Source organism: Cyclopterus lumpus, chromosome 19 (assembly GCF_009769545.1).
Source record: "Cyclopterus lumpus isolate fCycLum1 chromosome 19, fCycLum1.pri, whole genome shotgun sequence".
Lineage (NCBI taxonomy): Eukaryota > Metazoa > Chordata > Actinopteri > Perciformes > Cyclopteridae > Cyclopterus > Cyclopterus lumpus.
In genome coordinates, this window is record NC_046984.1 from 18554158 (window position 1) to 18580957 (window position 26800).

The following is a 26800-nucleotide window of genomic DNA, read 5'->3' on the forward strand; positions in this document are numbered from 1 at the left end:
CTTTAACAATAAAAAAAATAAAATTAATTAACTTTAAATGATTTAAAGGATCAATTGATCGTTAAAAACAGTTTTGTGTTGCTCTCATAAATATCTCACGTTTATTATTATTATTATTATTATTGTGTGGTCTCAGATGCAAAGAGGAACTCATCTCCGTGTTTTTTAAATATATTTCTAAACATGTTGCATATTGTTTATTGCATATTGCGTCTCCCTAAAGTTAAAGTTCAGACACAAACACAGAAGTACTTCCTGTTTGCTTCTCTGGTTAAAAGCCTCTGAATGCTTCAGATGCCTAAAGTACTCCTCTACAAGTACAAATACTTTTAAGTACTCACAAAGTACTCGTTACCCCCGTGTGGATAACGATGTAGCCGGGTCGGGTTTATTCATATATAGAAGCATGTTAATGCATCAATAATAATAATATAAGTACATTGTTGTGTGTTGAGTATTTCAGTAAAACAGAAATATTTAAAAACCAGGAACTATTATTGTTATTATAATTCAGTCACACAGGAAGTCAGTCAGCCAGGAAGTAATTCAGTCACACAGGAAGTCAGTCAGACAGGAAGTAATTCAGTCACACAGGAAGTCAGTCAGACAGGAAGTAATTCAGTCACACAGGAAGTCAGTCAGACAGGAAGTAATTCAGTCAGACAGGAAGTCAGTCAGACAGGAAGTAATTCAGTCACACAGGAAGTCAGTCAGACAGGAAGTAATTCAGTCAAACAGGAAGTCAGTCAGACAGGAAGTAATTCAGTCAAACAGGAAGTCAGTCAGACAGGAAGTAATTCAGTCACACAGGAAGTCAGTCAGACAGGAAGTCAGTCAGACAGGAAGTAATTCAGTCAAACAGGAAGTCAGAGAACCAGCTTCTGAGTTATTTCTCTTTAAGTCGTTTGTAAATGTTCATAATAATCATAACTAGGTTTCCCTTTGTTTTATTGGTCCTGTTGTTCATCTCTTGGAAACTGAACTGATATATTTTGTACTAATTGGAGGGAAAAACCTCTCTAAACTAAAAGGTCATTTATTATTACTGAAAATCTAAATATTCACCAACATTTACTGTTAATTATTTTAAAGTCCTGCTGGAATATCATGGAGATAAAAAACAAATGCTCTTTATTTAATATCACATGACGTGACTTTCAGCAGGACGACGGAGAAAATTAATTAATAGTTAATTTTTATGAAGCGGATTAAATGTTCATCAAAGTTCTTTATCCATAAATCACTTTAAGGCTCTCGAGATGTTCAAGAGACAAACGTATGAATAGATTTCCCTCTTTGTGGGACCTTTAACATGACGGGTACACCTTTATTCTCAGTCAGAGCTCAAATATTAACAATAAATTAATTAAATATCTATATTTCAACCTCATTGCGGGAGACAGGAAGTCTGGTTCTCCGACGGGCCGACGGCTCAGTGGCTCTTTGGCTTGGGGAGGCGGGACAAGCCGGAGGTGAAGGCCGCCATCTTGACCTCGCTGCTCTCTGGGTCACGAGGCAGCTGCCTGGACGGCGGTCTGGAGCTCTGAGCCGTGAAGAGGCGGAGCTTGGAGGGCTGGGGGGGCTGCAGGGATCTGTTGGGGGTTCTCCTCCTCTCTCCTTCCTCCTTCCTGTGGTCGGCGGCGTCAGAGCGGTCCAGGAAGCCGTTGGCGAGGATCTGGGGTCGGGAGGAGGCGGAGGGAGAGTCAAATGGAGGCGGAGCTTGGATCGTCATTGGCTCCTGGTCGTCCTGGCTGGAGGCGTGAAATATCTGTGACTGTTTAAAAGAGGAGGTCAGAAATCAATATGTGATATGAGGTCATCATGAGGTCATCAATATGTTCACATGTGATATGAGGTCATCATGAGGTCATCAATATGTTCACATGTGATATGAGGTCATCATGAGGTCATCAATATGTCACATGTGATATGAGGTCATCATGAGGTCATCAATATGTCACATGTGATATGAGGTCATCATGAGGTCATCAATATGTCACATGTGATATGAGGTCATCAATATGTTCATGTGATATGAGGTCATCAATATGTTCACATGTGATATGAGGTCATCATGAGGTCATCAATATGTTCACATGTGATATGAGGTCATCATGAGGTCATCAATATGTTCACATGTGATATGAGGTCATCATGAGGTCATCAATATGTTCACATGTGATATGAGGTCATCATGAGGTCATCAATATGTTCACATGTGATATGAGGTCATCATGAGGTCATCAATATGTCACATGTGATATGAGGTCATCATGAGGTCATCAATATGTCACATGTGATATGAGGTCATCATGAGGTCATCAATATGTCACATGTGATATGAGGTCATCATGAGGTCATCAATATGTTCACATGTGATATGAGGTCATCATGAGGTCATCAATATGTCACATGTGATATGAGGTCATCAATATGTTCACATGTGATATGAGGTCATCATGAGGTCATCAATATGTCACATGTGATATGAGGTCATCAATATGTTCACATGTGATATGAGGTCATCATGAGGTCATCAATATGTTCACATGTGATATGAGGTCATCATGAGGTCATCAATATGTTCACATGTGATATGAGGTCATCATGAGGTCATCAATATGTCACATGTGATATGAGGTCATCATGAGGTCATCAATATGTCACATGTGATATGAGGTCATCATGAGGTCATCAATATGTTCATTATAAAGTCTGTGAATATCTTTTTTCATATATGTTTATTATTGGTTTTCGCTGGATGAGATGAAATTAATATAACATATATATACACACATGTTATATTATCTGGTCCTCAGAGATAGAAGACCAACTTGTTTAGCTTCCAGACTTTAACCCTGACCCTCTCATCTATCCCATAATATGATTCAGCAGCAGAAACGTAGAAAACCCAACAATGAAATCAGGTTATTGATCCTGATCAGCCGTTTCTGCTTCAGACGGATTATTACAACGTGATCAGCAGACCTGTGTATTGATTATTATTGATCATCATCAATGGAAACCAATAGCAACGTAAATGAAGGAAGTGGACACATCTGTTATTAAGGGAGGGGGTGGAGCAGATGGAGGAGGAGGGGTTAAAGAAGCTACCGTACCGCGCCGTGTCACTGAAGTAAAGCACTAAGTTCTCCACTCCTGGACGAGGAAGAGGAAGAGACACAGGACAGAGGAGGACGTTAGAGGACACAATAACACACAATCATGCAACTGAGACAAGCTGAGACATCTGAGGACAGAGGTCTGAGGACAGAGGAGTCTAAGGACAGAGGAGTCTAAGGACAGAGGTCTGAGGACAAAGGTCTGAGGACAGAGGTCTGAGGACAGAGGTCTGAGGACAGAGGTCTGAGGAGTCTAAGGACAAAGGTCTGAGGACAGAGGTCTGAGGAGTCTAAGGACAGAGGTCTGAGGACAGAGGTCTGAGGACAGAGGTCTGAGGAGTCTAAGGACAGAGGTCTGAGGACAGAGGTCTGAGGACAGAGGTCTGAGGAGTCTAAGGACAAAGGTCTGAGGACAGAGGTCTGAGGAGTCTAAGGACAGAGGTCTGAGGACAGAGGAGTCTAAGGACAGAGGAGTCTGAGGACAGAGGAGTCTGAAGACAGAGGAGTCTGAAGACAGAGGAGTCCGAAGACAGAGGAGTCCGAGGACAGAGGAGTCTGAGGACAGAGGAGTCTGAGGACAGAGGAGTCTGAGGACAGAGGAGTCTGAAGACAGAGGAGTCTGAGGACAGAGGAGTCTGAGGACAGAGGAGTCTGAGGACAGAGGAGTCTGAGGACAGAGTCTGAGGACAGAGGAGTCTGAGGACAGAGGTCTGAGGAGTCTAAGGACAGAGGAGTCTGAGGACAGAGGAGTCTGAGGACAGAGGAGTCTGAGGACAGAGGAGTCTGAGGACAGAGGTCTGAAGAGTGGACACGCTGAGGTGGTAAGGAAAGGATGACCTGCTCTGACCTTCACTTCACGGACAGTTTTTTTTGACCTGAAGTTAAAAACTAAAAGGATGCGATCACCTTTCTGTTCAGCGTATCGATCGTGATCCGATTGATCCGAGTTGAACGTGAAGCCTTCTGCTTTTAATAAAACTAACTAACCTACTAACCAATAAAACTAACCTACTAACTAACTAACACAACTATTTAATCCATGAACTAAACTAATAAACTAACCCACAAACTAACACATAAACTATCTAACATACTAACCCACACACTAACTAACACATAAACTAACTAACCTACTAACTAACTAACCCATAAACTAATTAACTAACTGACCGATAAACTAACTAACGCATAAACTAACTAATTTACTAACCAATCAGCTAACTAACCTACTAACTAACCCTAAACTAGCGTTACGACAGGACTCACTTTTCCGAGCGAGGTGGGGGGGGATGCTGGGCTTCGGCCTCACCCGGTAAGGCCTGGAGCGCTGATACTGCCAGGGAGGAGAGAGGAAAGGAGCAGGAGGCAAGGCCTGAGGAGGAGGAGACCGGGGAGAGGAGGAGACAGGGGAGAGAAGGAGGAGACAGGGGAGAGAAGGAGGAGACAGGGGAGAGAAGGAGGAGACAGGGGAGAGGAGGAGGAGACAGGGGAGAGAAGGAGGAGACAGGGGGGAGGAGGAGGAGACAGGGGGGAGGAGACAGGGGAGAGAAGGAGGAGACAGGGGAGAGAAGGAGGAGACAGGAGAGGAGGAGGAGACAGGGCAGAGGAGGAGACAGGGCAGAGGAGGAGGAGACAGGGGAGAAGGAGCAGACAGGGCAGATGAGGAGGAGACAGGGGAGAGGAGGAGACAGGGGAGAGAAGGAGGAGACAGGGGAGAGAAGGAGGAGACAGGGGAGAGAAGGAGGAGACAGGGGAGAGGAGGAGGAGAGGAGGAGACAGGGGAGAGAAGGAGGAGACAGGGGGGAGAAGGAGCAGACAGGGCAGAGGAGGAGGAGACAGGGCAGAGGAGGGGATAGGGGAGAGAAGGAGGAGATAGGGGAGAGGAGGAGACAGGGCAGAGGAGGAGGAGACAGGGGGGAGAAGGAGGAGACAGGGCAGAGGAGGGGATAGGGGAGAGAAGGAGGAGACAGGGCAGAGAAGGAGGAGACAGGGCAGAGAAGGAGGAGACAGGGGGAGAAGGAGGAGACAGGGCAGAGGAGGAGACAGGGCAGAGGAGGAGACAGGGCAGAGGAGGAGACAGGGCAGAGGAGGAGACAGGGCAGAGGGGGAGACAGGGCAGAGGGGGAGGAGACAGGGCAGAGGAGGAGGAGACAGGGCAGAGGAGGAGGAGACAGGGCAGAGGAAGAGGAGACAGGGCAGAGGAGGAGGAGACAGGGCAGAGGAGGAGACAGGGGAGAGGAGGAGACAGGGGGAGGATGAGATAATAAGAACATCTATGAGACATAGAGGAGATAATAAATGATTAAGATGCTTTTTAATTCGTCCTCTTGAGACTGTTTCTTCTTTTCCCTTTGTCATTTATTTATTTATTTATTTATTTATATATTTATTTATTTATTTATTTATTTATATATATATATATATATATATATATATATATAAATAAATGTGTGTGTATGTGCTCACAGCGCTCTCTCTCTCCTTCAGACTCGTCTGTGTGTGTCGGTCAGTCGTTCCCGTCGTCTCCTGGCAACGACACACGGTGGTCACCGTGGGAACAGCCTGCTCACAAGGGGACACACGGACGCTTGTTAATAACAGCGTCATGAAGATGATGAAGATGGTGGTAGCAGAGAGACACTGACCAGCTGCAGGGTGAGATGGACGATGGTTCGGTCTCGGCTTCTCAGCTCCTCTCTGAGCTGCTGCACCTCCTGCAGGAGATCCTACACACACACACACAATATTTAGGATCTTATAACAGAAGAAGCAGCTTTAACTTTGCACTTTGTCAATGTCAGCTCTTTAAATAAAGGTTGAAAGGTTCAAACCTGTGTGTGGGAGGAGTCGCTGGTCTCAGGACTCAGAGTGTCTGTGGTCAGAGTGTCCTCGTCTACGTCCTCCTCCTGAACAACATACAGCATTAACATGTTATTACCACACGCTACACCTCATTAGAACACGCTACACCTCATTAGAACACGCTACACCTCATTAGAACACGCTACACCTCATTAGAACACGCTACACCTCATTACACCTCATTACCACACGCTACACCTCATTACCACACGCTACACCTCATTACTACACGCTACACCTCATTACCACACCTCATTACACCTCATTACCACACGCTACACCTCATTAGAACACGCTACACCTCATTACACCTCATTACCACACGCTACACCTCATTACCACACGCTACACCTCATTACTACACGCTACACCTCATTACCACACCTCATTACACCTCATTACCACACGCTACACCTCATTACTACACGCTACACCTCATTACACCTCATTACACCTCATTACCACACCTCATTACCACACGCTACACCTCATTACTACACGCTACACCTCATTACCACACGCTACACCTCATTACCACACGCTACACCTCATTACCACACGCTACACCTCATTACCACACGCTACACCTCATTAGAACACGCTACACCTCATTACCACACGCTACACCTCATTACCACACGCTACACCTCATTACTACACGCTACACCTCATTACCACACCTCATTACACCTCATTACCACACGCTACACCTCATTACTACACGCTACACCTCATTACCACACGCTACACCTCATTACACCTCATTACCACACGCTACACCTCATTACCACACGCTACACCTCATTACACCTCATTACCACACGCTACACCTCATTAGAACACGCTACACCTCATTACACCTCATTACCACACCTCATTACCACACGCTACACCTCATTAGAACACGCTACACCTCATTACCACACGCTACACCTCATTACACCTCATTACCACACGCTATACCTCATTACACCTCATTACCACACGCTACACCTCATTACCAAACGCTACACCTCATTACCACACGCTACACCTCATTAGAACACGCTACACCTCATTAGAACACGCTACACCTCATTACCACACGCTACACCTCATTACACCTCATTACCACACGCTACACCTCATTAGAACACGCTACACCTCATTACCACACGCTACACCTCATTAGAACACGTTACACCTCATTACCACACGCTACACCTCATTACACCTCATTACCACACGCTATACCTCATTACAACACGCTACACCTCATTACCAAACGCTACACCTCATTACCAAACACTACACCTCATTACTACACCTCATTACCACAAGCTATACCTCATTACCACACGTTACACCTCATTACAACACGTTACACCTCATTACACCTCATTACCACTCTACACCTCATTACCACACGCTACACCTCATTACACCTCATTACCACACGCTACACCTCATTACCACACGTTACACCTCATTACCACACGTTACACCTCATTACCACACGCTACACCTCATTACAACACGCTACACCTCATTACAACACGCTACACCTCATTACTACACCTCATTACCACAAGCTATACCTCATTACCACACGCTACACCTCATTATCACACGCTACACCTCATTACCACACGCTACACCTCATTACCACACGCTACACCTCATTACCACACGCTACACCTCATTATCACACGCTACACCTCATTACAACACGCTACACCTCATTACTACACCTCATTACCACACGCTACACCTCATTACCACACGCTACACCTCATTACAACACGCTACACCTCATTACAACACGCTACACCTCATTACTACACCTCATTACCACAAGCTATACCTCATTACCACACGCTACACCTCATTATCACACGCTACACCTCATTACCACACGCTACACCTCATTACCACAAGCTACACCTCATTATCACACGCTACACCTCATTACAACACGCTACACCTCATTATCACACGCTACACCTCATTACAACACGCTACACCTCATTACTACACCTCATTACCACACGCTACACCTCATTACTACACCTCATTACCACACCTCATTACCACACACTACACCTCATTACCACACGCTACACCTCATTACCACACGCTACACCTCATTACCACACGCTACACCTCATTACCACAAGCTACACCTCATTACTACACCTCATTACCACACGCTACACCTCATTACCCACACGCTACACGTTATTAAACCAGTTATTACCACACGTAAACCGTTATTACCACACCAACCCCCTCTCACCTGGAGCAGTAAGCTCTGCAGATACTCAAGCTGGGATCGGACTGCACAACAGTCTTCAGCCAGTTCCTCCACATCCAGACCCAGACCAGGAGACTGGCAGGGAGACCTGGGGGGGGGGGGGGGTTGAGACGTTCAGGGACCAGCAAGAAACACAGCCGGTGGAGTCAAATGACCAACATCTAAATATGTATGGAGGCACTGAGGTGCGTTTGTTTTGGTCACCTTGGAGGACAGAGGTCCAGAATGAGGTCCTTGTCCCCGGTTCTGTCCGTCCGCTTATTCCCAGAATCCTCGGCTAGCTTGTAGCCCTGGAAGTCACTGAGCGGACAAAGGCCACGGTGGTGAACATGATGCATTATGGGTCACACACACACACGCGTTGGGAACATTGTCTGACAGAAACATAAAACGTTCTGTTGTTTATGAACGTCTTTGTCAGTGTCTGAACGTTTCAGCCCTTTGTCTGGCAAGTGTGACAGCGCTGAGTGGCGTAGAGGCCAAGAGCGGTATTGCAGACAGATAGAGATTTCAATTATAGCTGCAACATATTGAACAAAATAACTGAACTAGTTCATTTTTTGGAGCTGTGACTAGTTCATGTAGAAAGTGAACTTTCCCAACACTGTTTGTCAATAGCATATTGATTACTTGGTAAACTGAAGCCATGTTCATTTTAATACCAAGTTTATTTGTATACAGTAGACTAACTTTACAGCAGTGAGGAGGACATTGATGAGGTCCAGGAAGAAAACATTTAGACCTGAAAGGATTCAGGGAAAAACACCCCAAAACCAAATTGGGTTGGGGGGTGGTGATCATAGGGAATACACCTTTTTTATTCAACGTTCATGTTTTTGTTGAAAATATAAAATTCTACTCACAAAATGTCAAAAGTCAAAAATGTCATTTTTAAAAGTTGTATGCAAGTTTGCATGCATGTCTGCTTATGACAAGGTACATACAGTTAAATTACACCCAAATTTCCAGTTTATTCCCGTGGAAAGTTTCCAACTTTGAATATTCCCAGAATTTTGGAACCCTGTATATAAGCTTCCAACATTGAAATGACCTCTGACCTCTGCACGGTCCACGTGTGCGCGCAGAAAGACGCCTGTTGATGTTCGCTGACCTTTGACCTTTGCTCTAAAAACTGTCTAATGGAAGATGTGATGGTCTCTACGTGTTTCGTGTTTCCGGGTAAAAAGAAAGCAGCAGGTCTTCCTCACCTGTCGCTGTCGACGTCCTGCGTTCCCCAGCAGAGCTGCCTCATCCTCCACTGGGCCATGTGGGTGAGGCCGCCTCCCTCTACAGGTCCAGACCACCCAGTATCATCATCATCATCATCATCATCTCAACTGGCTAACTGAACTAAAACAATCTTTCTTTGTCCTGGTTTTAAAGTAATAGCCATGAAATATTATTACACATTATGACCTGAGAACCAACTGTTCTGGAGGTGTTGGTTAACATGGGTCATTTTGCCTAACACACACACACACGCACACGCACCGCTCTGCAGCGAGGCGTCTTCAGGGAGGTCTGCATCCATCATGAGGTCATCGTCATCCAGATCACACGAGTCCAGGTTGTTCAAGACATCCTGAGTGACACACAGCTTCATATTCATATTTTACACACAGCTTCATATTCAGTTTCCCGTCTGAAACACGGGCTGTAGAGCTGACTAAGAGCAAAGCAGTGGAAATATTATAAATATAAATATGGCTCGTAGACTGGTATTGAGCTATAATATGTTGTAGTCTCTCTCTGCTGTAGTTCAGAGATGAGACACAAGAGGGAGCCAGAGAGCCAAACCTGGTCTCATAAGGTCAAACACAGCATAAATAAGTAATATTAATATGAACAATATTTACTGCGCTCACACTAATGACCCTTCTCAGAGAAGAAGAAATAGTTATAGTTCACACACACACACCTGCAGGTTTTTGTGTACTAGAAGGACACTGCTCCCCAAACCAGTTTATTGCATCGTTAGAAGGACACCGACCCTGTCCTGCTAATGTCGGTCTGCAGTCATACCAAAGGTCGACACACACACACACACACACACGCACACACGCCTTACGATGCTGTTGAGGTCGGAGTCGAAGCTCCCGAGGTGGTGGGTGGTGTTGGTGGTGCTGGTGGAGGCCGTGGTGGTGGTGGCGCCCCCTAGTGGCTCCAGGCCCTCCTCGTCCCACATGTAGGTTCCCCCGGACCCGCAGCTGTCTGAGGGGGACAAATCCAGAGAAGACCCGCCCTGCAGACATGGAGGGTCCTTATGTTTATTATGTTACTGGTGCTACTGCTGTTTATGCATTATGGTACCATGCTACTGGTGTTTATGCATTATGGTACCTTGTTACTGGTGTTTATGCATTATGGTACCTTGCTACTGGTGTTTATGCATTATGGTACCTTGCTACTGGTGTTTATGCATTATGGTACCATGCTACTGGTGTTTATGTATTATGGTACCTTGCTACTGGTGTTTATGTATTATGGTACCTTGCTACTGGTGTTTATGTATTATGGTACCTTGCTACTGGTGTTTATGTATTATGGTACCTTGCTACTGGTGTTTATGCATTATGGTACCTTGCTACTGGTGTTTATGTATTATGGTACCTTGCTACTGGTGTTTATGCATTATGGTACCATGCTACTGGTGTTTATGTATTATGGTACCTTGCTACTGGTGTTTATGTATTATGGTACCTTGCTACTGGTGTTTATGTATTATGGTACCTTGCTACTGGTGTTTATGCATTATGGTACCATGCTACTGGTGTTTATGTATTATGGTACCTTGCTACTGGTGTTTATGTATTATGGTACCTTGCTACTGGTGTTTATGTATTATGGTACCTTGCTACTGGTGTTTATGTATTATGGTACCATGCTACTGGTGTTTATGCATTATGGTACCTTGTTACTGGTGTTTATGCATTATGGTACCATGCTACTGGTGTTTATGCATTATGGTACCATGCTACTGGTGTTTATGCATTATGGTACCTTGCTACTGGTGTTTATGTATTATGGTACCATGCTACTGGTGTTTATGCATTATGGTACCTTGCTACTGGTGTTTATGCATTATGGTACCTTGCTACTGGTGTTTATGCATTATGGTACCTTGCTACTGGTGTTTATGTATTATGGTACCTTGCTACTGGTGTTTATGCATTATGGTACCATGCTACTGGTGTTTATGCATTATGGTACCTTGCTACTGGTGTTTATGCATTATGGTACCTTGCTACTGGTGTTTATGCATTATGGTACCTTGCTACTGGTGTTTATGTATTATGGTACCTTGCTACTGGTGTTTATGCATTATGGTACCTTGCTACTGGTGTTTATGCATTATGGTACCTTGCTACTGGTGTTTATGCATTATGGTACCTTGCTACTGGTGTTTATGCATTATGGTACCATGTTACTGGTGTTTATGCATTATGGTACCATGCTACTGGTGTTTATGCATTATGGTACCTTGCTACTGGTGTTTATGTATTATGGTACCTTGCTACTGGTGTTTATGCATTATGGTACCATGCTACTGGTGTTTATGCATTATGGTACCTTGCTACTGGTGTTTATGCATTATGGTACCTTGCTACTGGTGTTTATGCATTATGGTACCTTGCTACTGGTGTTTATGTATTATGGTACCTTGCTACTGGTGTTTATGCATTATGGTACCTTGCTACTGGTGTTTATGTATTATGGTACCTTGCTACTGGTGTTTATGCATTATGGTACCTTGCTACTGGTGTTTATGCATTATGGTACCATGTTACTGGTGTTTATGCATTATGGTACCATGCTACTGGTGTTTATGCATTATGGTACCTTGCTACTGGTGTTTATGTATTATGGTACCTTGCTACTGGTGTTTATGTATTATGGTACCATGCTACTGGTGTTTATGTATTATGGTACCTTGCTACTGGTGTTTATGCATTATGGTACCTTGCTACTGGTGTTTATGCATTATGGTACCTTGCTACTGGTGTTTATGTATTATGGTACCATGCTACTGGTGTTTATGCATTATGGTACCATGCTACTGGTGTTTATGCATTATGGTACCTTGCTACTGGTGTTTATGTATTATGGTACCTTGCTACTGGTGTTTATGTATTATGGTACCATGTTACTGGTGTTTATGCATTATGGTACCTTGCTACTGGTGTTTATGTATTATGGTACCATGCTACTAGTGTTTATGCATTATGGTACCATGCTACTGGTGTTTATGCATTATGGTACCATGCTACTGGTGTTTATGCATTATGGTACCTTGCTACTGGTGTTTATGCATTATGGTACCTTGCTACTGGTGTTTATGCATTATGGTACCTTGCTACTGGTGTTTATGTATTATGGTACCATGCTACTAGTGTTTATGCATTATGGTACCATGCTACTGGTGTTTATGCATTATGGTACCATGCTACTGGTGTTTATGCATTATGGTACCTTGCTACTGGTGTTTATGCATTATGGTACCTTGCTACTGGTGTTTATGTATTATGGTACCATGTTACTGGCGTTTCTTGCTCCGGCCTTCACCTGCTCGTGGTAGTCCACCTGACTGGACCTCCTCCGGTGGGGGGCCCGGGTCAGCTGGTGCTCCCCTCGCTCACCTGCACAGGAAAACACGTCGACTTTAAGGAACGTTGCTCAGGACTTCCTCGGCTGCGCGTTCATCCGGATACAGAAACTCACCGCCCATCGCGGACCAGTCCACGCCGTGATCCAGGAAGCAGAGCGCCGCGGCGACCCCGCCAACCGCCGCCACGTCTTCAGCCAACCTGGCGCCCGATTGGTCGAGCCCCGGGTCGTCTCGGTGGCTTTTCGAGAGCAGCAGTAAGCCCACCCCTCCGTTTCCTGCACACAGGAGATGAGATGCTGGTCTCCTCTGCACTTTGAAGAGGAGAATTGAGCCGTCGGTCCTTACCGAGGTTGTCGAAGTCGTCCATGTACTCCTGACTGGTGTCGTTCCTCTCCAGAGATGAGCTGGAGGACAGGGACATGTCCTCCAGCGTCTCCCCCACAACGGACACCTCTCCCTGGGGTACCAGCCCCTCCCTCTCCGGAGCCTCCAGGGAACTCTCTGAAGAGGACGAGGAGACGAGCAAACATGAAGGAAGGAAACACACAAGATCAATGTGATGGATGCGAGACACAAAAGGAAATGAAGAGATGAAATGTGTGATGAGGGGCAAAGAAGAAATAAAACATAACAAGAAATCACATTTTAGATTAGATAGAAGTCCATTAACATGATTGGATACGAGAAGAAGGGAGGTAATATGAGAAGAAATGAGGTTTAAAAGGAGAACATCTTAATTTGATGTTTAACAAGGTTCTCATACCCGGACTGTTCTCCGTGGTCGAGGGCGTCTCCACCGAGTTCGTCCGGGCCATCAGTCTTTGCTTCACTTCCTGTCCACCTCTGTTCTCATTGGCCGTCGTCACTCGGAGGGGGCGGGACTGCTTGATGAGCGATGGCCGTGACAGCTTGTAGCTGATGCCGCTGGGCTTAAAGGCGGGGCCAAGGCTGGAGAGGAGGGGCTTCTTTAAGGCAGAGTGGGGCAGCAGGGAGGGGAAGCTGACCCCTGACCTCTCGACAGAAGTTTGAACTTTGACCCCTCCTCCTCCCTTGGGAGTCTGGCTGCTGCCGGGAGGTTTCGCCAAGCTGTCTTTGGGCGGAGCCATTGAGGAGGAAGCTCCTCGCCCGGCCGCCCGGTTCATGGAGCTGGTGTTGGTGGGGTGACGAGACACTGAGGAAGAGGATGATGAGGAGGAAGGGGGGAGGGTGGGGGGGGAGGGCAGCCGTCGGACCTGCGTCAGGCTGCGCGACCGAATGCGGTCGCTCTCGGCGAGCTGGGCGGACAGAACCGGGCCGAGACTGTCGCTGGACCGGCAGCGGTTGGCCGGCGGTTTCTTTTGCAGCGGGGAACCGGATCGAGAGCCGGGACCAGAACCGCCAGGACGAGCAAAGCCGTGAGGCTGTCTCAGGGAACCATCGGTCCCGCCCTTGAGCTTTGATCCAGAGAGACCGTTCGGGGTCGGCTTGGCGGTGCCATTCAGCCCGGTCTGGCTCGGTTTGGAACCGACAGAACCGCTTTTAGGGACTGGAAGTGTTCTGGTGCCGGTCTGCACCGATGACGTCACGGGAAGACCGAAGCCGTGCCCCGCCGCGGTCGTCTTCTTGGCGTCCCGCTGGGAAGAATACTGAAGGGCGTTGCTACCGGGGCGGTTCTGCCCGATGTTCTGCCCGATGTCCACGCCCTTTCCTCGGCTCCACTCCTCGTCCTCCGCCGGTTCGCTTTCTCTCTTCCATTTCATGGAATACGAAGTGGGCACTCGGATGAATCCATTCTGCTTGGCAGAAGCAGGGGTCAGACCGCCATTGACCCCTGCCGGGCCGGGGTGGTGGTAGAACCCGTTGGTGAGGCGGGTGCCGGCGGCCGGACCCGTCTGAGCGCCGTTGGAAAGGGAGGCGGATTTGGGCCTCGAGCCGAACTTGGGCAGTCTAGAAACCATGGCGGGCATGGTGGGAGGGGCTGACATCAGACCCCGCCCACTTCAACATGGAGCACGAGGAGCTGGAGACGAAAGACAACAAGCACAGGTTTGATGAACCTCACGGGCCTGAAGCCCATCAGATGATCATTAAATAAGAACCTGAAGGTCACACAAACAACGAGCCTCAAAAGACTTCAGAGGAAACCGTCAGCGTGATTAACAGCTGTGTGTGTGTGTGTGTGTGTGTGTGTGTGTGTGTGTGTGTGTGTGTGTGTGTGTGTGTGTGTGTGCAGTTACACATTAACACACCCCAAACAAAAGCAATCATCCGCCCTGCACCTCCATCACAATACAACACACACACAGCTAGCCGCTAGTGGTGCTAACAACAACGCTGTGCAGTGATCATTTATTAATAAAAAACATTATGAATTTAATCTAAAAACAATTGTTCCCCAATTCCACTTTTCATGAGACCAAAGTATAACACCAACAACAATCTAGCCTGCAGCCGGAGCGCACGGTGATGAGAGCCTGCTGTGGTTTGGCCGCCCCGGGCCACCGTATCTGCTCACGGAGCGTCACAAGCTGACGGTCGCAGGAGCAACTTGTGACTGAGAAGAAGAAGAAGAAGAAGAACATGAACAAGAAGAAGAGTTTAGAGAATCTGTACGACCTGTAGGGCTTCAGAGACTGAAACACGTTATGATAGGCTGTGCATAAACACATTCACACAGCCAAAAAAAAAGAGAAATATATATATGAATGAGAGGAATATTTTAAATATTAAACTATTCCCATGTTTCCATCCTCTCTAGTTTTGGGGTTCAGAGGCTTAAAGGAAGATGACCTCTCTGCCTCCTCCTCCAAGAAGATCGACCGCATTAAACACAAGTCTCCACATTTCTCTTCCTCCATGCTGCTAAGCTAGAAGGCTAACATGCTAAGCTAAGTAGCAGCATTAATTTGTTTCAAGGATTCATTGATGAGCGATGGCCATGACAGCTTGTAGCTGATGCCGCTGGGCTTAAAGGCGGGGCCACAATCACATCAGAGTTTCTATTGGTCCACAGCTAACGTGGGAGTTTGTTGATTATCGGTATGATATGAAACGCCTCGTTTTGTGTTGCGTTTGCCGACTAAAGTCCAGCAACACGTGTCGATTTCTGCTCGTTACATTAAGTCTTTTTTTTTATAAAACAAAACTACTCCGGAACAAAAATCCCATTATATTTTATTTGTATTCTTTTATGTACTTCGTGTAACTTTGACACTTTCATGTTCGCGACGTCTTAAGAGCTTTGAGAGATTTATTGATTTATAGACGTTTCACTGTGTGGCGTCACTATCAGATAACGGGACACGTTAAAGTTCAAAGGTCATGCGTTACGTAACTGCACTCCGAGTCATCGACACGCTGAATGAAACATTGGATGTCTTCAGTGATGTGACCGTAACCAGCAAGGCATTATGGGTAGTTCTGATTAGCATCTTACCGGAAAGGTGGAATTGAGATGTTGGTGATATAATAAAATGCCTAGTCAGCAAACAGGCTGACAAATGACTCAATGAATGAATAGATCAAAAAGAGAGGCATCTTTTAGCAGATTAATAACTAACCTACAGGCTCTTAAATTAAGTTTCTTCTACATCTAACCTTCATCATCGTCATCATCAGTCAGGATGACTCCTGATCACAATAGAAGAGCCACGTTTAGCCGTCGGGTGCGTTTGTTTTATAAAATATGAATAGCAAGGTAAGAAAAACAATGCGTTCACATCACCAACAATCTAACATGTTCTGCTGCATTCACAACAAACGCAACACAAAAATACAACGCCATATGTACGCCCATAAGACAGATATTTATAGTGTCGAAATAGCTACAATGTTAGCATAGCTTAGCACCGAAAGATCCAGTGTTGATGGAGCGGCTACAACGTTAGCGTAGCTTAGTACCAAAAGATCCAGTGTCGAGTGGCTACAACATAAAAGGTATTGGTATCTGGTAAAGGTATTAGTATTCGTATCGATATCTTGTAAAGATATTAGTATCTGGTAAAGGTATTAGTATCTGGTAAAGGTATTAGTATCTGGTAAAGGTATCAGTATAGATATCAGTGTAGCCCTCCCCTCTCTGTTGCTGTTTTAATCAGGGGCCTCCTACTTTCCCCCTGTTTGCATGGGAGCTGCACTGAAAGAGGGTCTACTAAAATTCTCACTATAGCCTACTATTGGTGTGGGCTCAACTCCCATGCATTTACATACATATATATCCTGGGTTAAACTCCTTGTGTCCTTTATAAATATAGCAGGTTGCTAACCCTGGAATTCTATCAAGACACGGGATTAACACACATTAACATTTATTCTTCCCAAAACAATACGCATAACAGAAACACACACTCATCCCGGGGTTAACAGTCCGTTCTAGGGTACCCGAGGCTGGCGCTTGTTGGAGCTCATGTTAATCCTCCTCATCTGCGGGGTCAGTACTCACGGTCCCCAGAGAGAGCGAGTGATGCAGTCCCAGTAAACCCAGCTGGTCCCCTCTGGACCGCGATGATCCCCGGAACCTCCGTCCTGCCTCCCCTCTTCTCGCCGGCTACGTGGTCCTCAAGGAACCCCTCACGGGTTTCAACCCGGCTCACTGTCCTCCGTGGATCTGCTCCTCAACGCCAATCCCAAACCCTCCGTTCACTCTTCTGCTAACACACCTGTTCCCCCACTCTCGAAATCATCCCCAACTCTAGCTTCACCTCCCCTTTATCGTCACTCACCTCCCTCCTTCTGATTGGCTCCCCACCCTCTGGACACCTGAACCAGCCCAGAAAAGTCGGGACACAACAGACCTCATAACAAAACGCACCACCACACACATGTAATCAAATCAGCAGGGCGCTACATCAGTATCTGGTAAAGGTATTAGTATCAGTATCTGGTAAAGGTATTAGTATCAGGTAAAGGTATTAGTATAGATCTCAGTATCTGGTGAAGGTATTAGTATCAGGTATAGGTATCAGTATATATATCAGTATCTGGTAAAGGTATTAGTATCAGGTATAGGTATCAGTATATATATCAGTATCTGGTAAAGGTATTAGTATCAGGTATAGGTATCGGTATAGATATCAGTATTGGGTAAAGGTATTAGTATCAGGTAAAGGTATTAGTATAGATCTCAGTATCTGGTGAAGGTATTAGTATCAGGTATAGGTATCGGTATAGATATCAGTATTGGGTAAAGGTATTAGTATCAGGTAAAGGTATTAGTATAGATCTCAGTATCTGGTGAAGGTATTAGTATCAGGTATCGTTTAAAGGTATCAGTATAGATATCAGTATCTGGTAAAAGGTATCAGTATAGATATCAGTATCTGTTTCTGGTCAAGGTATTAGAATCTGTTTCTGGTCAAGGTATAAGTATAGATATCAGTATCTGGTAAAGGTATAAGTATCTGTTTCTGGTCAATGTATTAGAATCTGTATCTGGTAAAGGTATAAGTATCTGGTAAAGGAATTAGAATCTGTTTCTGGTCAAGGTATTAGTATCAGTATCCAAATCGGCTCTAGTTTCTAGAGGTTTTTATTGATGTCAGTCACACCAAATTCAATTCAGTTTATTTTGTGTAGCCCAAAATCACAACCTCCCCTCAGAGGGCTTTACAATCTGAACACATACGACATCCCTGACCTTTGACCTCCCATCGGTTCAGGAAAAACTGCCAAATCAATCCAAACTTCAAATGATACGATTAACATCAGAAGCATTTAAGAATCCTTTGAATCAGTTAGTTTTCAAATTTGTGTGTGTTTTATTTATTTATTTTATGAATGCAGTAGTTTTACTTTGACGGTGAACTCATTCAGACAGAAAGAAAAAGGTCCAGAATGTTCCTTCAGGTTCTCAGCAGGAGAAGCTCGTTTCCTGGGAAACAACCCCCCCGCCCTCTGGTGTCATAGCAACTTGGCATGGACAACATCCCTGATGTACTAGGAGCTGTGGACCCCTACTCACTCCAACACCCCCAAACACCATTAATGTGCCACAAAGCAGCTCCTGATCCACCGCTCTTCATTGGTGTTTCGCTACAAGCTCTTAACACAGTGCATCTAGTTATTGTGCAAAATACAGTAAAGCTCCAGCAGCAAGTACTTCTGCAGCAGCAAGTACTTCTACCACAGCAAGTACTTCTGCAGCAGCAAGTACTTCTACTGCAGCAGCAAGTACTTCTGCAGCAGCAAGTTCTACTGCAGCAGCAAGTACTTCTACCACAGCAAGTACTTCTACTGCAGCAGCAAGTACTTCTACCACAGCAAGTTCTACCGCAGCAGCAAGTACTTCTACCACAGCAAGTTCTTCTGCAGCAGCAAGTACTTCTACCACAGCAAGTACTTCTGCAGCAGCAAGTTCTACCGCAGCAGCAAGTTCTACCGCAGCAGCAAGTACTTCTACCACAGCAAGTACTTCTGCAGCAGCAAGTTCTACCGCAGCAGCAAGTTCTACCGCAGCAGCAAGTTCTACCGCAGCAGCAAGTACTTCTACGACAGCAAGTTATTCTGCAGCAGCAAGTACTCCTACCACAGCAAGTACTTCTACCACAGCAAGTTCTTCTGCAGCAGCAAGTTCTTCTGCAGCAGCAAGTTCTTCTGCAGCAGCAAGTACTTCTGCAGCAGCAAGTTCTACCACAGCAAGTTCTACCACAGCAAGTTCTACCACAGCAGCAAGTACTCCTACCACAGCAAGTTCTACTGCAGCAGCAAGTACTTCGACCACAGCAGCAAGTACTTCTACCACAGCAAGTACTTCTGCAGCAGCAAGTACTTCTACGACAGCAAGTTATTCTGCAGCAGCAAGTACTCCTACCACAGCAAGTACTTCTGCAGCAGCAAGTACTTCTACTGCAGCAGCAAGTTATTCTGCAGCAGCAAGTACTTCTACTGCAGCAGCAAGTACTTCTGCAGCAGCAAGTACTTCTACCACAGCAAGTTCTACCACAGCAGCAAGTACTCCTACCACAGCAAGTTCTACTGCAGCAGCAAGTACTTCTACCACAGCAGCAAGTACTTCTACCACAGCAAGTTCTACCACAGCAGCAAGTACTCCTACCACAGCAAGTTCTACTGCAGCAGCAAGTACTTCTACCACAGCAGCAAGTACTTCTACCACAGCAAGTTCTACTGCAGCAACTAATAACCCAATTCATCTGTGAACATGTAAACAAAAGTGAAACCTAATTCAACCGGCCAAGTCGCCTTGTTTACACAACAACACTGCACAGCAACTAAATGTGACGCACTGTTCCTTTAAGACCACAACAACGTTGAAACAGAACTACTAACAAACAGAGTTCGATGCTCAGCTAATAACACATTTCAGTCGGCACCAAGAAGCTACTTCATGAAGATTAGATCAGAGAGGAAAGGACGGATTCAACAAACACTTCCTGGCACAAAACAAACAAGATCCACATCAGTCAGATTCACGTGCTGAGAGAGAGAGAGATATATATATATATATATATATATATATATATATATATATATATATATATATATATATATATATATATATATATATATATATATATGGCAGGACGAGGGACAAGGAGGCAGGACAAGGACAGACAAGGAGGCAGGACAAGGGAAAAGGAGACAGGACAAGGAGACAGGACGAGGGACAAGTAGACAGGACAAGGGAAAAGGAGGCAGGACAAGGAGGGTTCAGAGGAGACGGGTTCTATAGAAACGAGACCTTCTTTGTGTTCTTCACTTTTTAGATAAATAATTCACCAAGCGGGATGTTTTTGTTCTGAGAACCAAATGTATGTTTGATGAGCTGAGTTCCCTCATCGGTTCCCCTCCAGGCTCGTTGTGGGTTCCACTGGTCTGACTGCAGGTTCTCTGGGTAGTGAGAGACAGATGGAGCCTCACCAGTCAGGAATGGCCACACACAGATCGGTCTTCGGTTCTACTGCTGTCACAGAGAACCAAACAGAACCGACAGGCCTGACGACAGCAGAGTAGAAAACCAAACAACTAGAGAACCAGCAGAACCAACAACTATGGAACTAGCAACATAAGGTTACCAAGAGACACGCCCGGAGAACAGAAGTCCTAGAGGACAAGACAAAAGGTCTACATGGCAGAACCAGCAGAACGACAAATCAGAGAACGCAAGAACTACAATTCACAACCAGAGAACTACAATACAGAACCCAAGAACTACACAACCAGAGAACAAAAGATATTGTGGACAAGACAAAGTGTTTATAAGGCAGAACCTGAAGAACTGACGAACTACACGACAGAACCTGCCAACAGTCCCCTAGTTGCAGAACCACATCACTCAGGCAACAGAACCAAAACAAGGCGAGAACTTGAACCATAGGAAGAAGAATTAAAAGGCCAGAATGAAAGGAACCAAACGGATCTAAAGTCTGGAACCCAGAAAACAAGAGCAGCTTGTTGTTCCCTGGTGAGGAACCTCCTCTGGACTTTAGACAGAACCCAGAGGAACAACGCGGTTAAAGACCGACGTTCCTCACGTTCCGTCACTTATTTTCTACAATAAGTAATCGGAGGACTTAAGAGGCTTTTTAAATATTACACATGAAAGTCAAACAGCCGAATATGAATAAATAAAGCTTCGTCACGCCTGAAGACCAACACACGGCTCGGTTCCTCGTGCACACAGAGCATTATGGGATATCAGCTTGATTTTATCAGGGGAACCAACTATCCCTTTAATGATCCGTTAATCTGCCTCTTATTAAATGGTTTAATTGTTCCATAAAACACGTCACGATGTCCACGTCATCTTCAAATGTTTCGGCCAACAAACTGAAGAATATTCATTTTTCTTCACATAAGACAAAGAAAAGCATCAAATGTGGCATTTTATTGACTTTATAGACACAATATGAATGTAAATAAATCAATGAAACACTAGATATGTTTGTCATGACCCACATGTTCTAATAAATAAATAAATAAATAAATATATATATATATATATATATATATATATATATATATATATATATATATATATATATATATATATATATATATAGTATTTAAATAACATAATGTTCAATCAGACACTGGGAAGTCATTTCATAAACATGCCGTCATTCAGAAGCCCGTCGAGTCTCAGTGAGGCAGCCGTTACCGTCCCGGTATGACGTGTTTACCGGTGAACGGGTGCATACGTCGGGGTGTTACAGCAGCATGAAGGCAGCCGTTACCGTCCCGGTATGACGTGTTTACCGGTGAACGGGTGCATACGTCGGGGTGTTACAGCAGCATGAAGGCAGCCGTTACCGTCCCGGTATGACGTGTTTACCGGTGAACGGGTGCATACGTCGGGGTGTTACAGCAGCATGAAGGCAGCCGTTACCGTCCCGGTATGACGTGTTTACCGGTGAACGGGTGCATACGTCGGGGTGTTACAGCAGCATGAAGGCAGCCGTTACCGTCCCGGTATGACGTGTTTACCGGTGAACGGGTGCATACGTCGGGGTGTTACAGCAGCATGAAGGCAGGATGTCCGCACGGGGGCACCGACACTCACCTGCCGGGGTGCCGGAGCGTCAGACGTCGAAATGCGGAAATGTGCAACGTGGAGCCGGTTGACCGGAGCCGGCGGGGGGTCCGGGAGGAGGCTGTGTTCCGGTTAAATCCCTCCGGAGACCAGCGAGGAGGCGAGCGGAGTCCCGAGGCTCTGAAGAGCCCGGATGGAAGCAGCGGAGGAGCGACGCGGCTCCCTGTGGCGGCTCTCCGGCCTGTCTCGGCTGGACGCGACGCTACGGGGTCTCCGGCGTTGGACGCGTCACGTGCACGGGCTCAGCGACCAGGTGAGACGCCGTGAACATGAAAGCGTTCGTTCGGCGCGAGGAGGTCCGTCCGAGGTGCACGTGCGCAGAGGACCAGCTGCTTTCTGCTTTCTGCTGCACGAGCTGCTGAATCATCCCCACACACACACGTGCACGCGCACGGCGCTTGCCCGAGGAACAGCTGACACTGACGTCATCTGTCCACAGTAAACATAACCCTTTCCTCACCAGACTGGTTTATCATTTAATATGGAATAAGTATTCTGATGTTGTACCGCAGTAAAAGTACTCACAACATCATGTATACAGTAATATTAATGATAAACTGAATTAATTTAATTAAACTTTTGAGGATAGCAATAAAAGGATCAATAACTAAAAGATGTATTTTATATTATTGATCATAAACTTTATATTTCTCCAAAATATTTAAAAAATAACAATCAGATAAACAAATCAATAATATTTCTGCATATGACTCTTTAAATATTAAATTATGATTTAAACAAACTGGCTTCCATTCAGACGGTGTACATATTATATAAAAGGAAGCACATGTTATAAATGTTAAATGTTAATGTTTAGTGACATTGTTTTAAAATGTGATTTATTATGAAAGTCACACGAGGATTTAATTCACGTGACTGTTGATATTAAATAGTTGTTTTATTGTTATTTATCATGTAAATATAATAAAGGTTCCACTGTAACTTACACTTTACATAACTTTATATATTTAAGACATTTCATATTTAATTCAGCGCGTGGAAGAAGTGAAGAATAAATATTGTGTCTTTATTCTGCTGCGATTTGTCCACTAGAGGGCGGAAGTCACAACAATAAACTTCATTTTAATGTCATCTTCTGAGATTAATTATCTCTTTTATTATGGTCTGCATTATTCAAGCTGAGAGACTCAAGTGTGGGACGCTTTGTCTCGTGAGCTCTGAGTCGGATCAGGACCTGGGGCGTTCTGGGTCTCCGTCTGCGGACCCGAGGCGTTCTGGGTCTCCGTCTGCGGACCCGAGGCGTTCTGGGTCTCCGTCTGCGGACCCGAGGCGTCCTGGGTCTCCGTCTGCGGACCCGAGGCGTCCTGGGTCTCCGTCTGCGGACCCGAGGCGTTCTGGGTCTCCGTCTGCGGACCCGAGGCGTCCTGGGTCTCCGTCTGCGGACCCGAGGCGTTCTGGGTCTCCGTCTGCGGACCCGAGGCGTTCTGGGTCTCCGTCTGCGGACCCGAGGCGTTCTGGGTCTCCGTCTGCGGACCCGAGGCGTTCTGGGTCTCTCTCCGCCGCCTCCGTGTCGCGGGTCCTCGTGAGGGTTCGGAGTGGAGACGCGCTGCGCGTGATGGTGCAAACAGGACGGCAGCAGCAGTTTCACGAGGAGAAGTTGAAGCTGGACCCCCATGGAGAGTTTTTCTAATGAGCCAGGACCAGGACCGCCTGGACCAGCACCAGGTGGTCACAGCGGGCGCGGACAGCCCCGGGCCGGGCGGCGGTGGGAGCCTGCGCGCGCTCATCGCGTGCACGCTGCTGGGGAACGCGCTGGTGTGCGCCGCGGTCATCAGGTTCCGCCACCTGCGCTCCGAGGTCACGTGTCCGACCTGCTCGTGACGCCGTGGCGGGCGGTGTCCGAGGTGTCCGACCTCTGGCTCTTCGGCCACCTGGGTGGCCTTCGACCTCATGTGCTCCACCGCCTCCACCTGTGCATCATCAGCATGGACCCTACTGGGCCATCTCCAACCCCTTCCGGTACGAGCGCGAGATGACGCGCCGGTTCGCCTCCCTGAGGATCGGGGCGGCCTGGACCCTCTCCGTCCTCGCCAGCCTGAACCGGACCTACGCCATCTCCTCGTCCCTCATCAGCTTCTACATCCCCGTGGGGATCATGGTGGGCACGTACACAAGGGTCCTGAAGACCCTGTCCGTCATCATGGGGGTGTTCGTCTTCTGCTGGCTGCCGTTCTTTGTCCTGAACTGCGTGGTCCCCTTCTGCGAGCCGGACCCGGCGTGCGTCAGCGAGACCACCTTCAGCACCTTCGTGTGGTTCGGCTGGGCCAACTCGGCCCTGAACCCGGTGGTCTACGCCTTCTCCAGCATCCTGGGCTGCGGCAGGTTCTGCTCCAGCTCCGCGGTGTCCTACCACCACGCAGGAGGAGGCCGGAGGTCGCGCCGCGGGACCTGGACCCGGACCCGGTCTCCGTGGCTCCAGAGGACTCCCACCACAACCACGTGCTGCGGTACGAGCGCGAGGCGGAGATCTCCTTCGACATGCTGCCCTTCAACTCCGACTGTTACATCATTCCGGGTCAGATCCAGAACCGGGTTCTCCTGATCCTAAATCAGATCTTATGGACACACAGTTGATGTGTGGGTCCTACAGGAAGAAGAAGAAAAACTCGTTTTTTAAATAATTAAATTCTTTCTTCATCTTCAGACTCGTTTTACTTTTATTCTTGTTGAAATATACTTTTCCGAATGTTAACGAGCTTTAAATTGTTGATAAAACTTCTAACACTTTGATATGATTGACAGTTTAGTTTTGGCTCAGCGCTCCAAATGTGGACTCCAACACAATCCACATCTCCTCTGGAGATGAAAGAGGATCAGGAAGTCAGACCGCTTGAGGGACCAACATGAACACATTAAACTGTTAAACATCCAGTTGTTCTGTGACAATATGAACATGGAATCACAAGCCGAGGAAGATGGTTGCTCCTGATGTTTGAAGACTATAAACTGGTTCAGTGATTCAGGTTTGACGTGAAGATAATTCACAATTAGTTTGTTTTTAATTGGCTCTTCAGGTAATTGCAGGCTGTCCGTCATGTGACCTGGAGGTTTAGTGACGAGCGCATTCAAACTTTCCTACAACACGTGTTGTGTGTCTGTATGTATAATATATATACACACATAACAGAAGTGTTTGGCTTCTTTTCCACAGAGCCTGAAACTGTTCCAACCTTCCTGCAGTATTAAAATGTGACGTCTTAATATGCAACATTTATATTTGATTCACTTTTCTTTGAAAACACAGCTCATAAGCAGATTATGCTTTAGGGCGGGGCTACAAGGTGATTGACGGTCTCTACAGCACTCGTGTCCTTATATGGTCACTGAACATAAAGTTAAACACGTGATGACATCACTTCCTGTAGTCATTGTTTAGAGAGACTCAGGTCACAAGAAGTAAAAACATAAACAGGTTCTCAGTCAGTTAATAAACTTTATTACACTTTTCAAAACTCTTCCAGACTGAAGCTCTCGTAATGAAGTTCACCTGAAACAAAGGGAAAAGGTCAAAGGTCAGCAATGAAGCATCACTGTACAACAGCTGACTTTAATGAGCTCTTTACCTCATTAGCCCCTCGTTCCTCCTTTGGGCCCGGTCTCTAGTGGTTTAGGGTACTCTGGGGAGAACCAAGGCCCAGTCTCTCGTGGTTTAGGGTACTCTGGAGAGTACCTGGTGCGAGAAGAGACCCCGAGAGCTCGCTGGTAGCCGTTTCTGGACTGGACGATGAAGGTCGAGGGAGGAAGAGGACTCTGCGGCGCCTCGGCAGGCAAATCCCAGGCGCCGAAAGCCGGGAAGCCACGAGACAACATCCAGTTGGTCGGGTCGTAGAACGACGAGTCAGCGCCCTCTGCAGACAGAAACTCCCAGGGAGAACCAGAGGGAGATCCAGAGGGGGAACCAGAGGGGGAACCAGAGGGGGAACCAGGACTGGAGGTTGCAGGAGCAACACGAGATGTTGGGTTGTAGAAGGAGGACTCGGCACCTCCTGCAGCCATGAAGACAGGTCTGTAGTCTGCAGCCAACAATGTGCTTAGATTATTAATGGTGTAAGATGCATGTTGACAACCTGAAAGCTTCCAACGTTAATACTTTCATAAACTTTAAGCCTAAAGGTGTCATTTTACAGCCAATAGGAGACGGTCTCAGGAAGCTTACCTTTAGAAGCAGGAAAACAAGCTCCACCACTGAACAGCAGCAGACAGATCCAAGAAAGCCTGGAAGACAGAGACAGAACAAACACGTCACTCCCTGAGAAGTGACACTGAAGTCGTCTGCGTGGCTTTAACCTTCAGCTCACCTTGAACACGTTGCAGACGCCATGTTTCCCTTCAACCAGCAGCTCGTCCTCAGCAGTTCTCGGAGGTTGTAG

The 26800-nt window shown here is 46.4% G+C and overlaps 3 protein-coding genes across 11 annotated transcripts in view; 1 reads left to right on the forward strand and 2 right to left on the reverse strand.

Moving 5' to 3' along the window:
• Window positions 1-22787, reverse strand: part of LOC117748340 (serine-rich coiled-coil domain-containing protein 2-like) — a 23942-nt gene extending 1155 nt beyond the window's left edge. Inside the window, exons 1-16 of one of the 6 annotated variants that reach the window (XM_034557994.1) lie at window positions 22380-22787; window positions 13647-14882; window positions 13229-13384; window positions 12997-13158; window positions 12841-12914; window positions 10346-10519; window positions 9769-9859; window positions 9486-9564; window positions 8482-8577; window positions 8260-8365; window positions 5954-6028; window positions 5768-5848; window positions 5589-5684; window positions 4389-4494; window positions 3120-3159; window positions 1-1774 (exon numbers count right to left, since the gene is read on the reverse strand). The exon at window positions 1-1774 is cut by the window's left edge and continues 1155 nt beyond it. In XM_034557994.1, the coding sequence (XP_034413885.1) occupies window positions 1729-1774; window positions 3120-3159; window positions 4389-4494; window positions 5589-5684; window positions 5768-5848; window positions 5954-6028; window positions 8260-8365; window positions 8482-8577; window positions 9486-9564; window positions 9769-9859; window positions 10346-10519; window positions 12841-12914; window positions 12997-13158; window positions 13229-13384; window positions 13647-14847 (2583 nt within the window). In that variant the 5' untranslated portion in view covers window positions 14848-14882; window positions 22380-22787 and the 3' untranslated portion in view covers window positions 1-1728. Of the gene's footprint in view, window positions 1775-3119; window positions 3160-4388; window positions 4495-5588; window positions 5685-5767; window positions 5849-5953; window positions 6029-8259; window positions 8366-8481; window positions 8578-9485; window positions 9565-9768; window positions 9860-10345; window positions 10520-12807; window positions 12915-12996; window positions 13159-13228; window positions 13385-13646; window positions 14883-22379 lie in introns of those variants that run through there. The other 5 variants (XM_034557992.1, XM_034557993.1, XM_034557995.1 and 2 more) reach the window with 5 other exon arrangements.
• LOC117749145 (D(5)-like dopamine receptor) lies at window positions 22419-25004 on the forward strand. Its single transcript, XM_034559367.1, is given in 7 exon segments — window positions 22419-22662; window positions 23602-24231; window positions 24234-24297; window positions 24299-24336; window positions 24339-24359; window positions 24362-24796; window positions 24850-25004. Coding segments are annotated over 7 exon segments (1587 nt in total).
• Window positions 24248-26800, reverse strand: LOC117748392 (DNA-directed RNA polymerase II subunit RPB1-like). 4 transcript variants are annotated; one of them, XM_034558091.1, is made up of 5 exons: window positions 26729-26800; window positions 26587-26645; window positions 25994-26443; window positions 25874-25917; window positions 24248-25014 (listed from the first exon to the last, which is right to left on the reverse strand). In XM_034558091.1, exons 1-3 carry the CDS (start codon window positions 26749-26751, stop codon window positions 25998-26000), a joined length of 528 nt encoding a protein of 175 aa, XP_034413982.1. In that variant the 5' UTR covers window positions 26752-26800; the 3' UTR covers window positions 24248-25014; window positions 25874-25917; window positions 25994-25997. The 4 variants fall into 4 exon arrangements, with proteins under 4 accessions (XP_034413982.1, XP_034413983.1, XP_034413984.1 ...); XM_034558092.1 differs by lacking the exon at window positions 25874-25917; XM_034558093.1 differs by lacking the exon at window positions 24248-25014 and having other exon boundaries at window positions 25599-25917; window positions 25994-26416.

Bases quoted from the DNA above. Each gene is read 5' to 3' on its own strand.
- LOC117748392 (XM_034558092.1), bottom strand. From the start codon at position 26,751: ATGGCGTCTGCAACGTGTTCAAG. The intron at 26,646-26,728 runs GTGAGCTGAAGG...TCTGTCTTCCAG, and splicing joins GCGTCTGCAACGTGTTCAAG to GCTTTCTTGGATCTGTCTGC. The intron at 26,444-26,586 runs GTAAGCTTCCTG...TGTTGGCTGCAG, and splicing joins TTGTTTTCCTGCTTCTAAAG to ACTACAGACCTGTCTTCATG.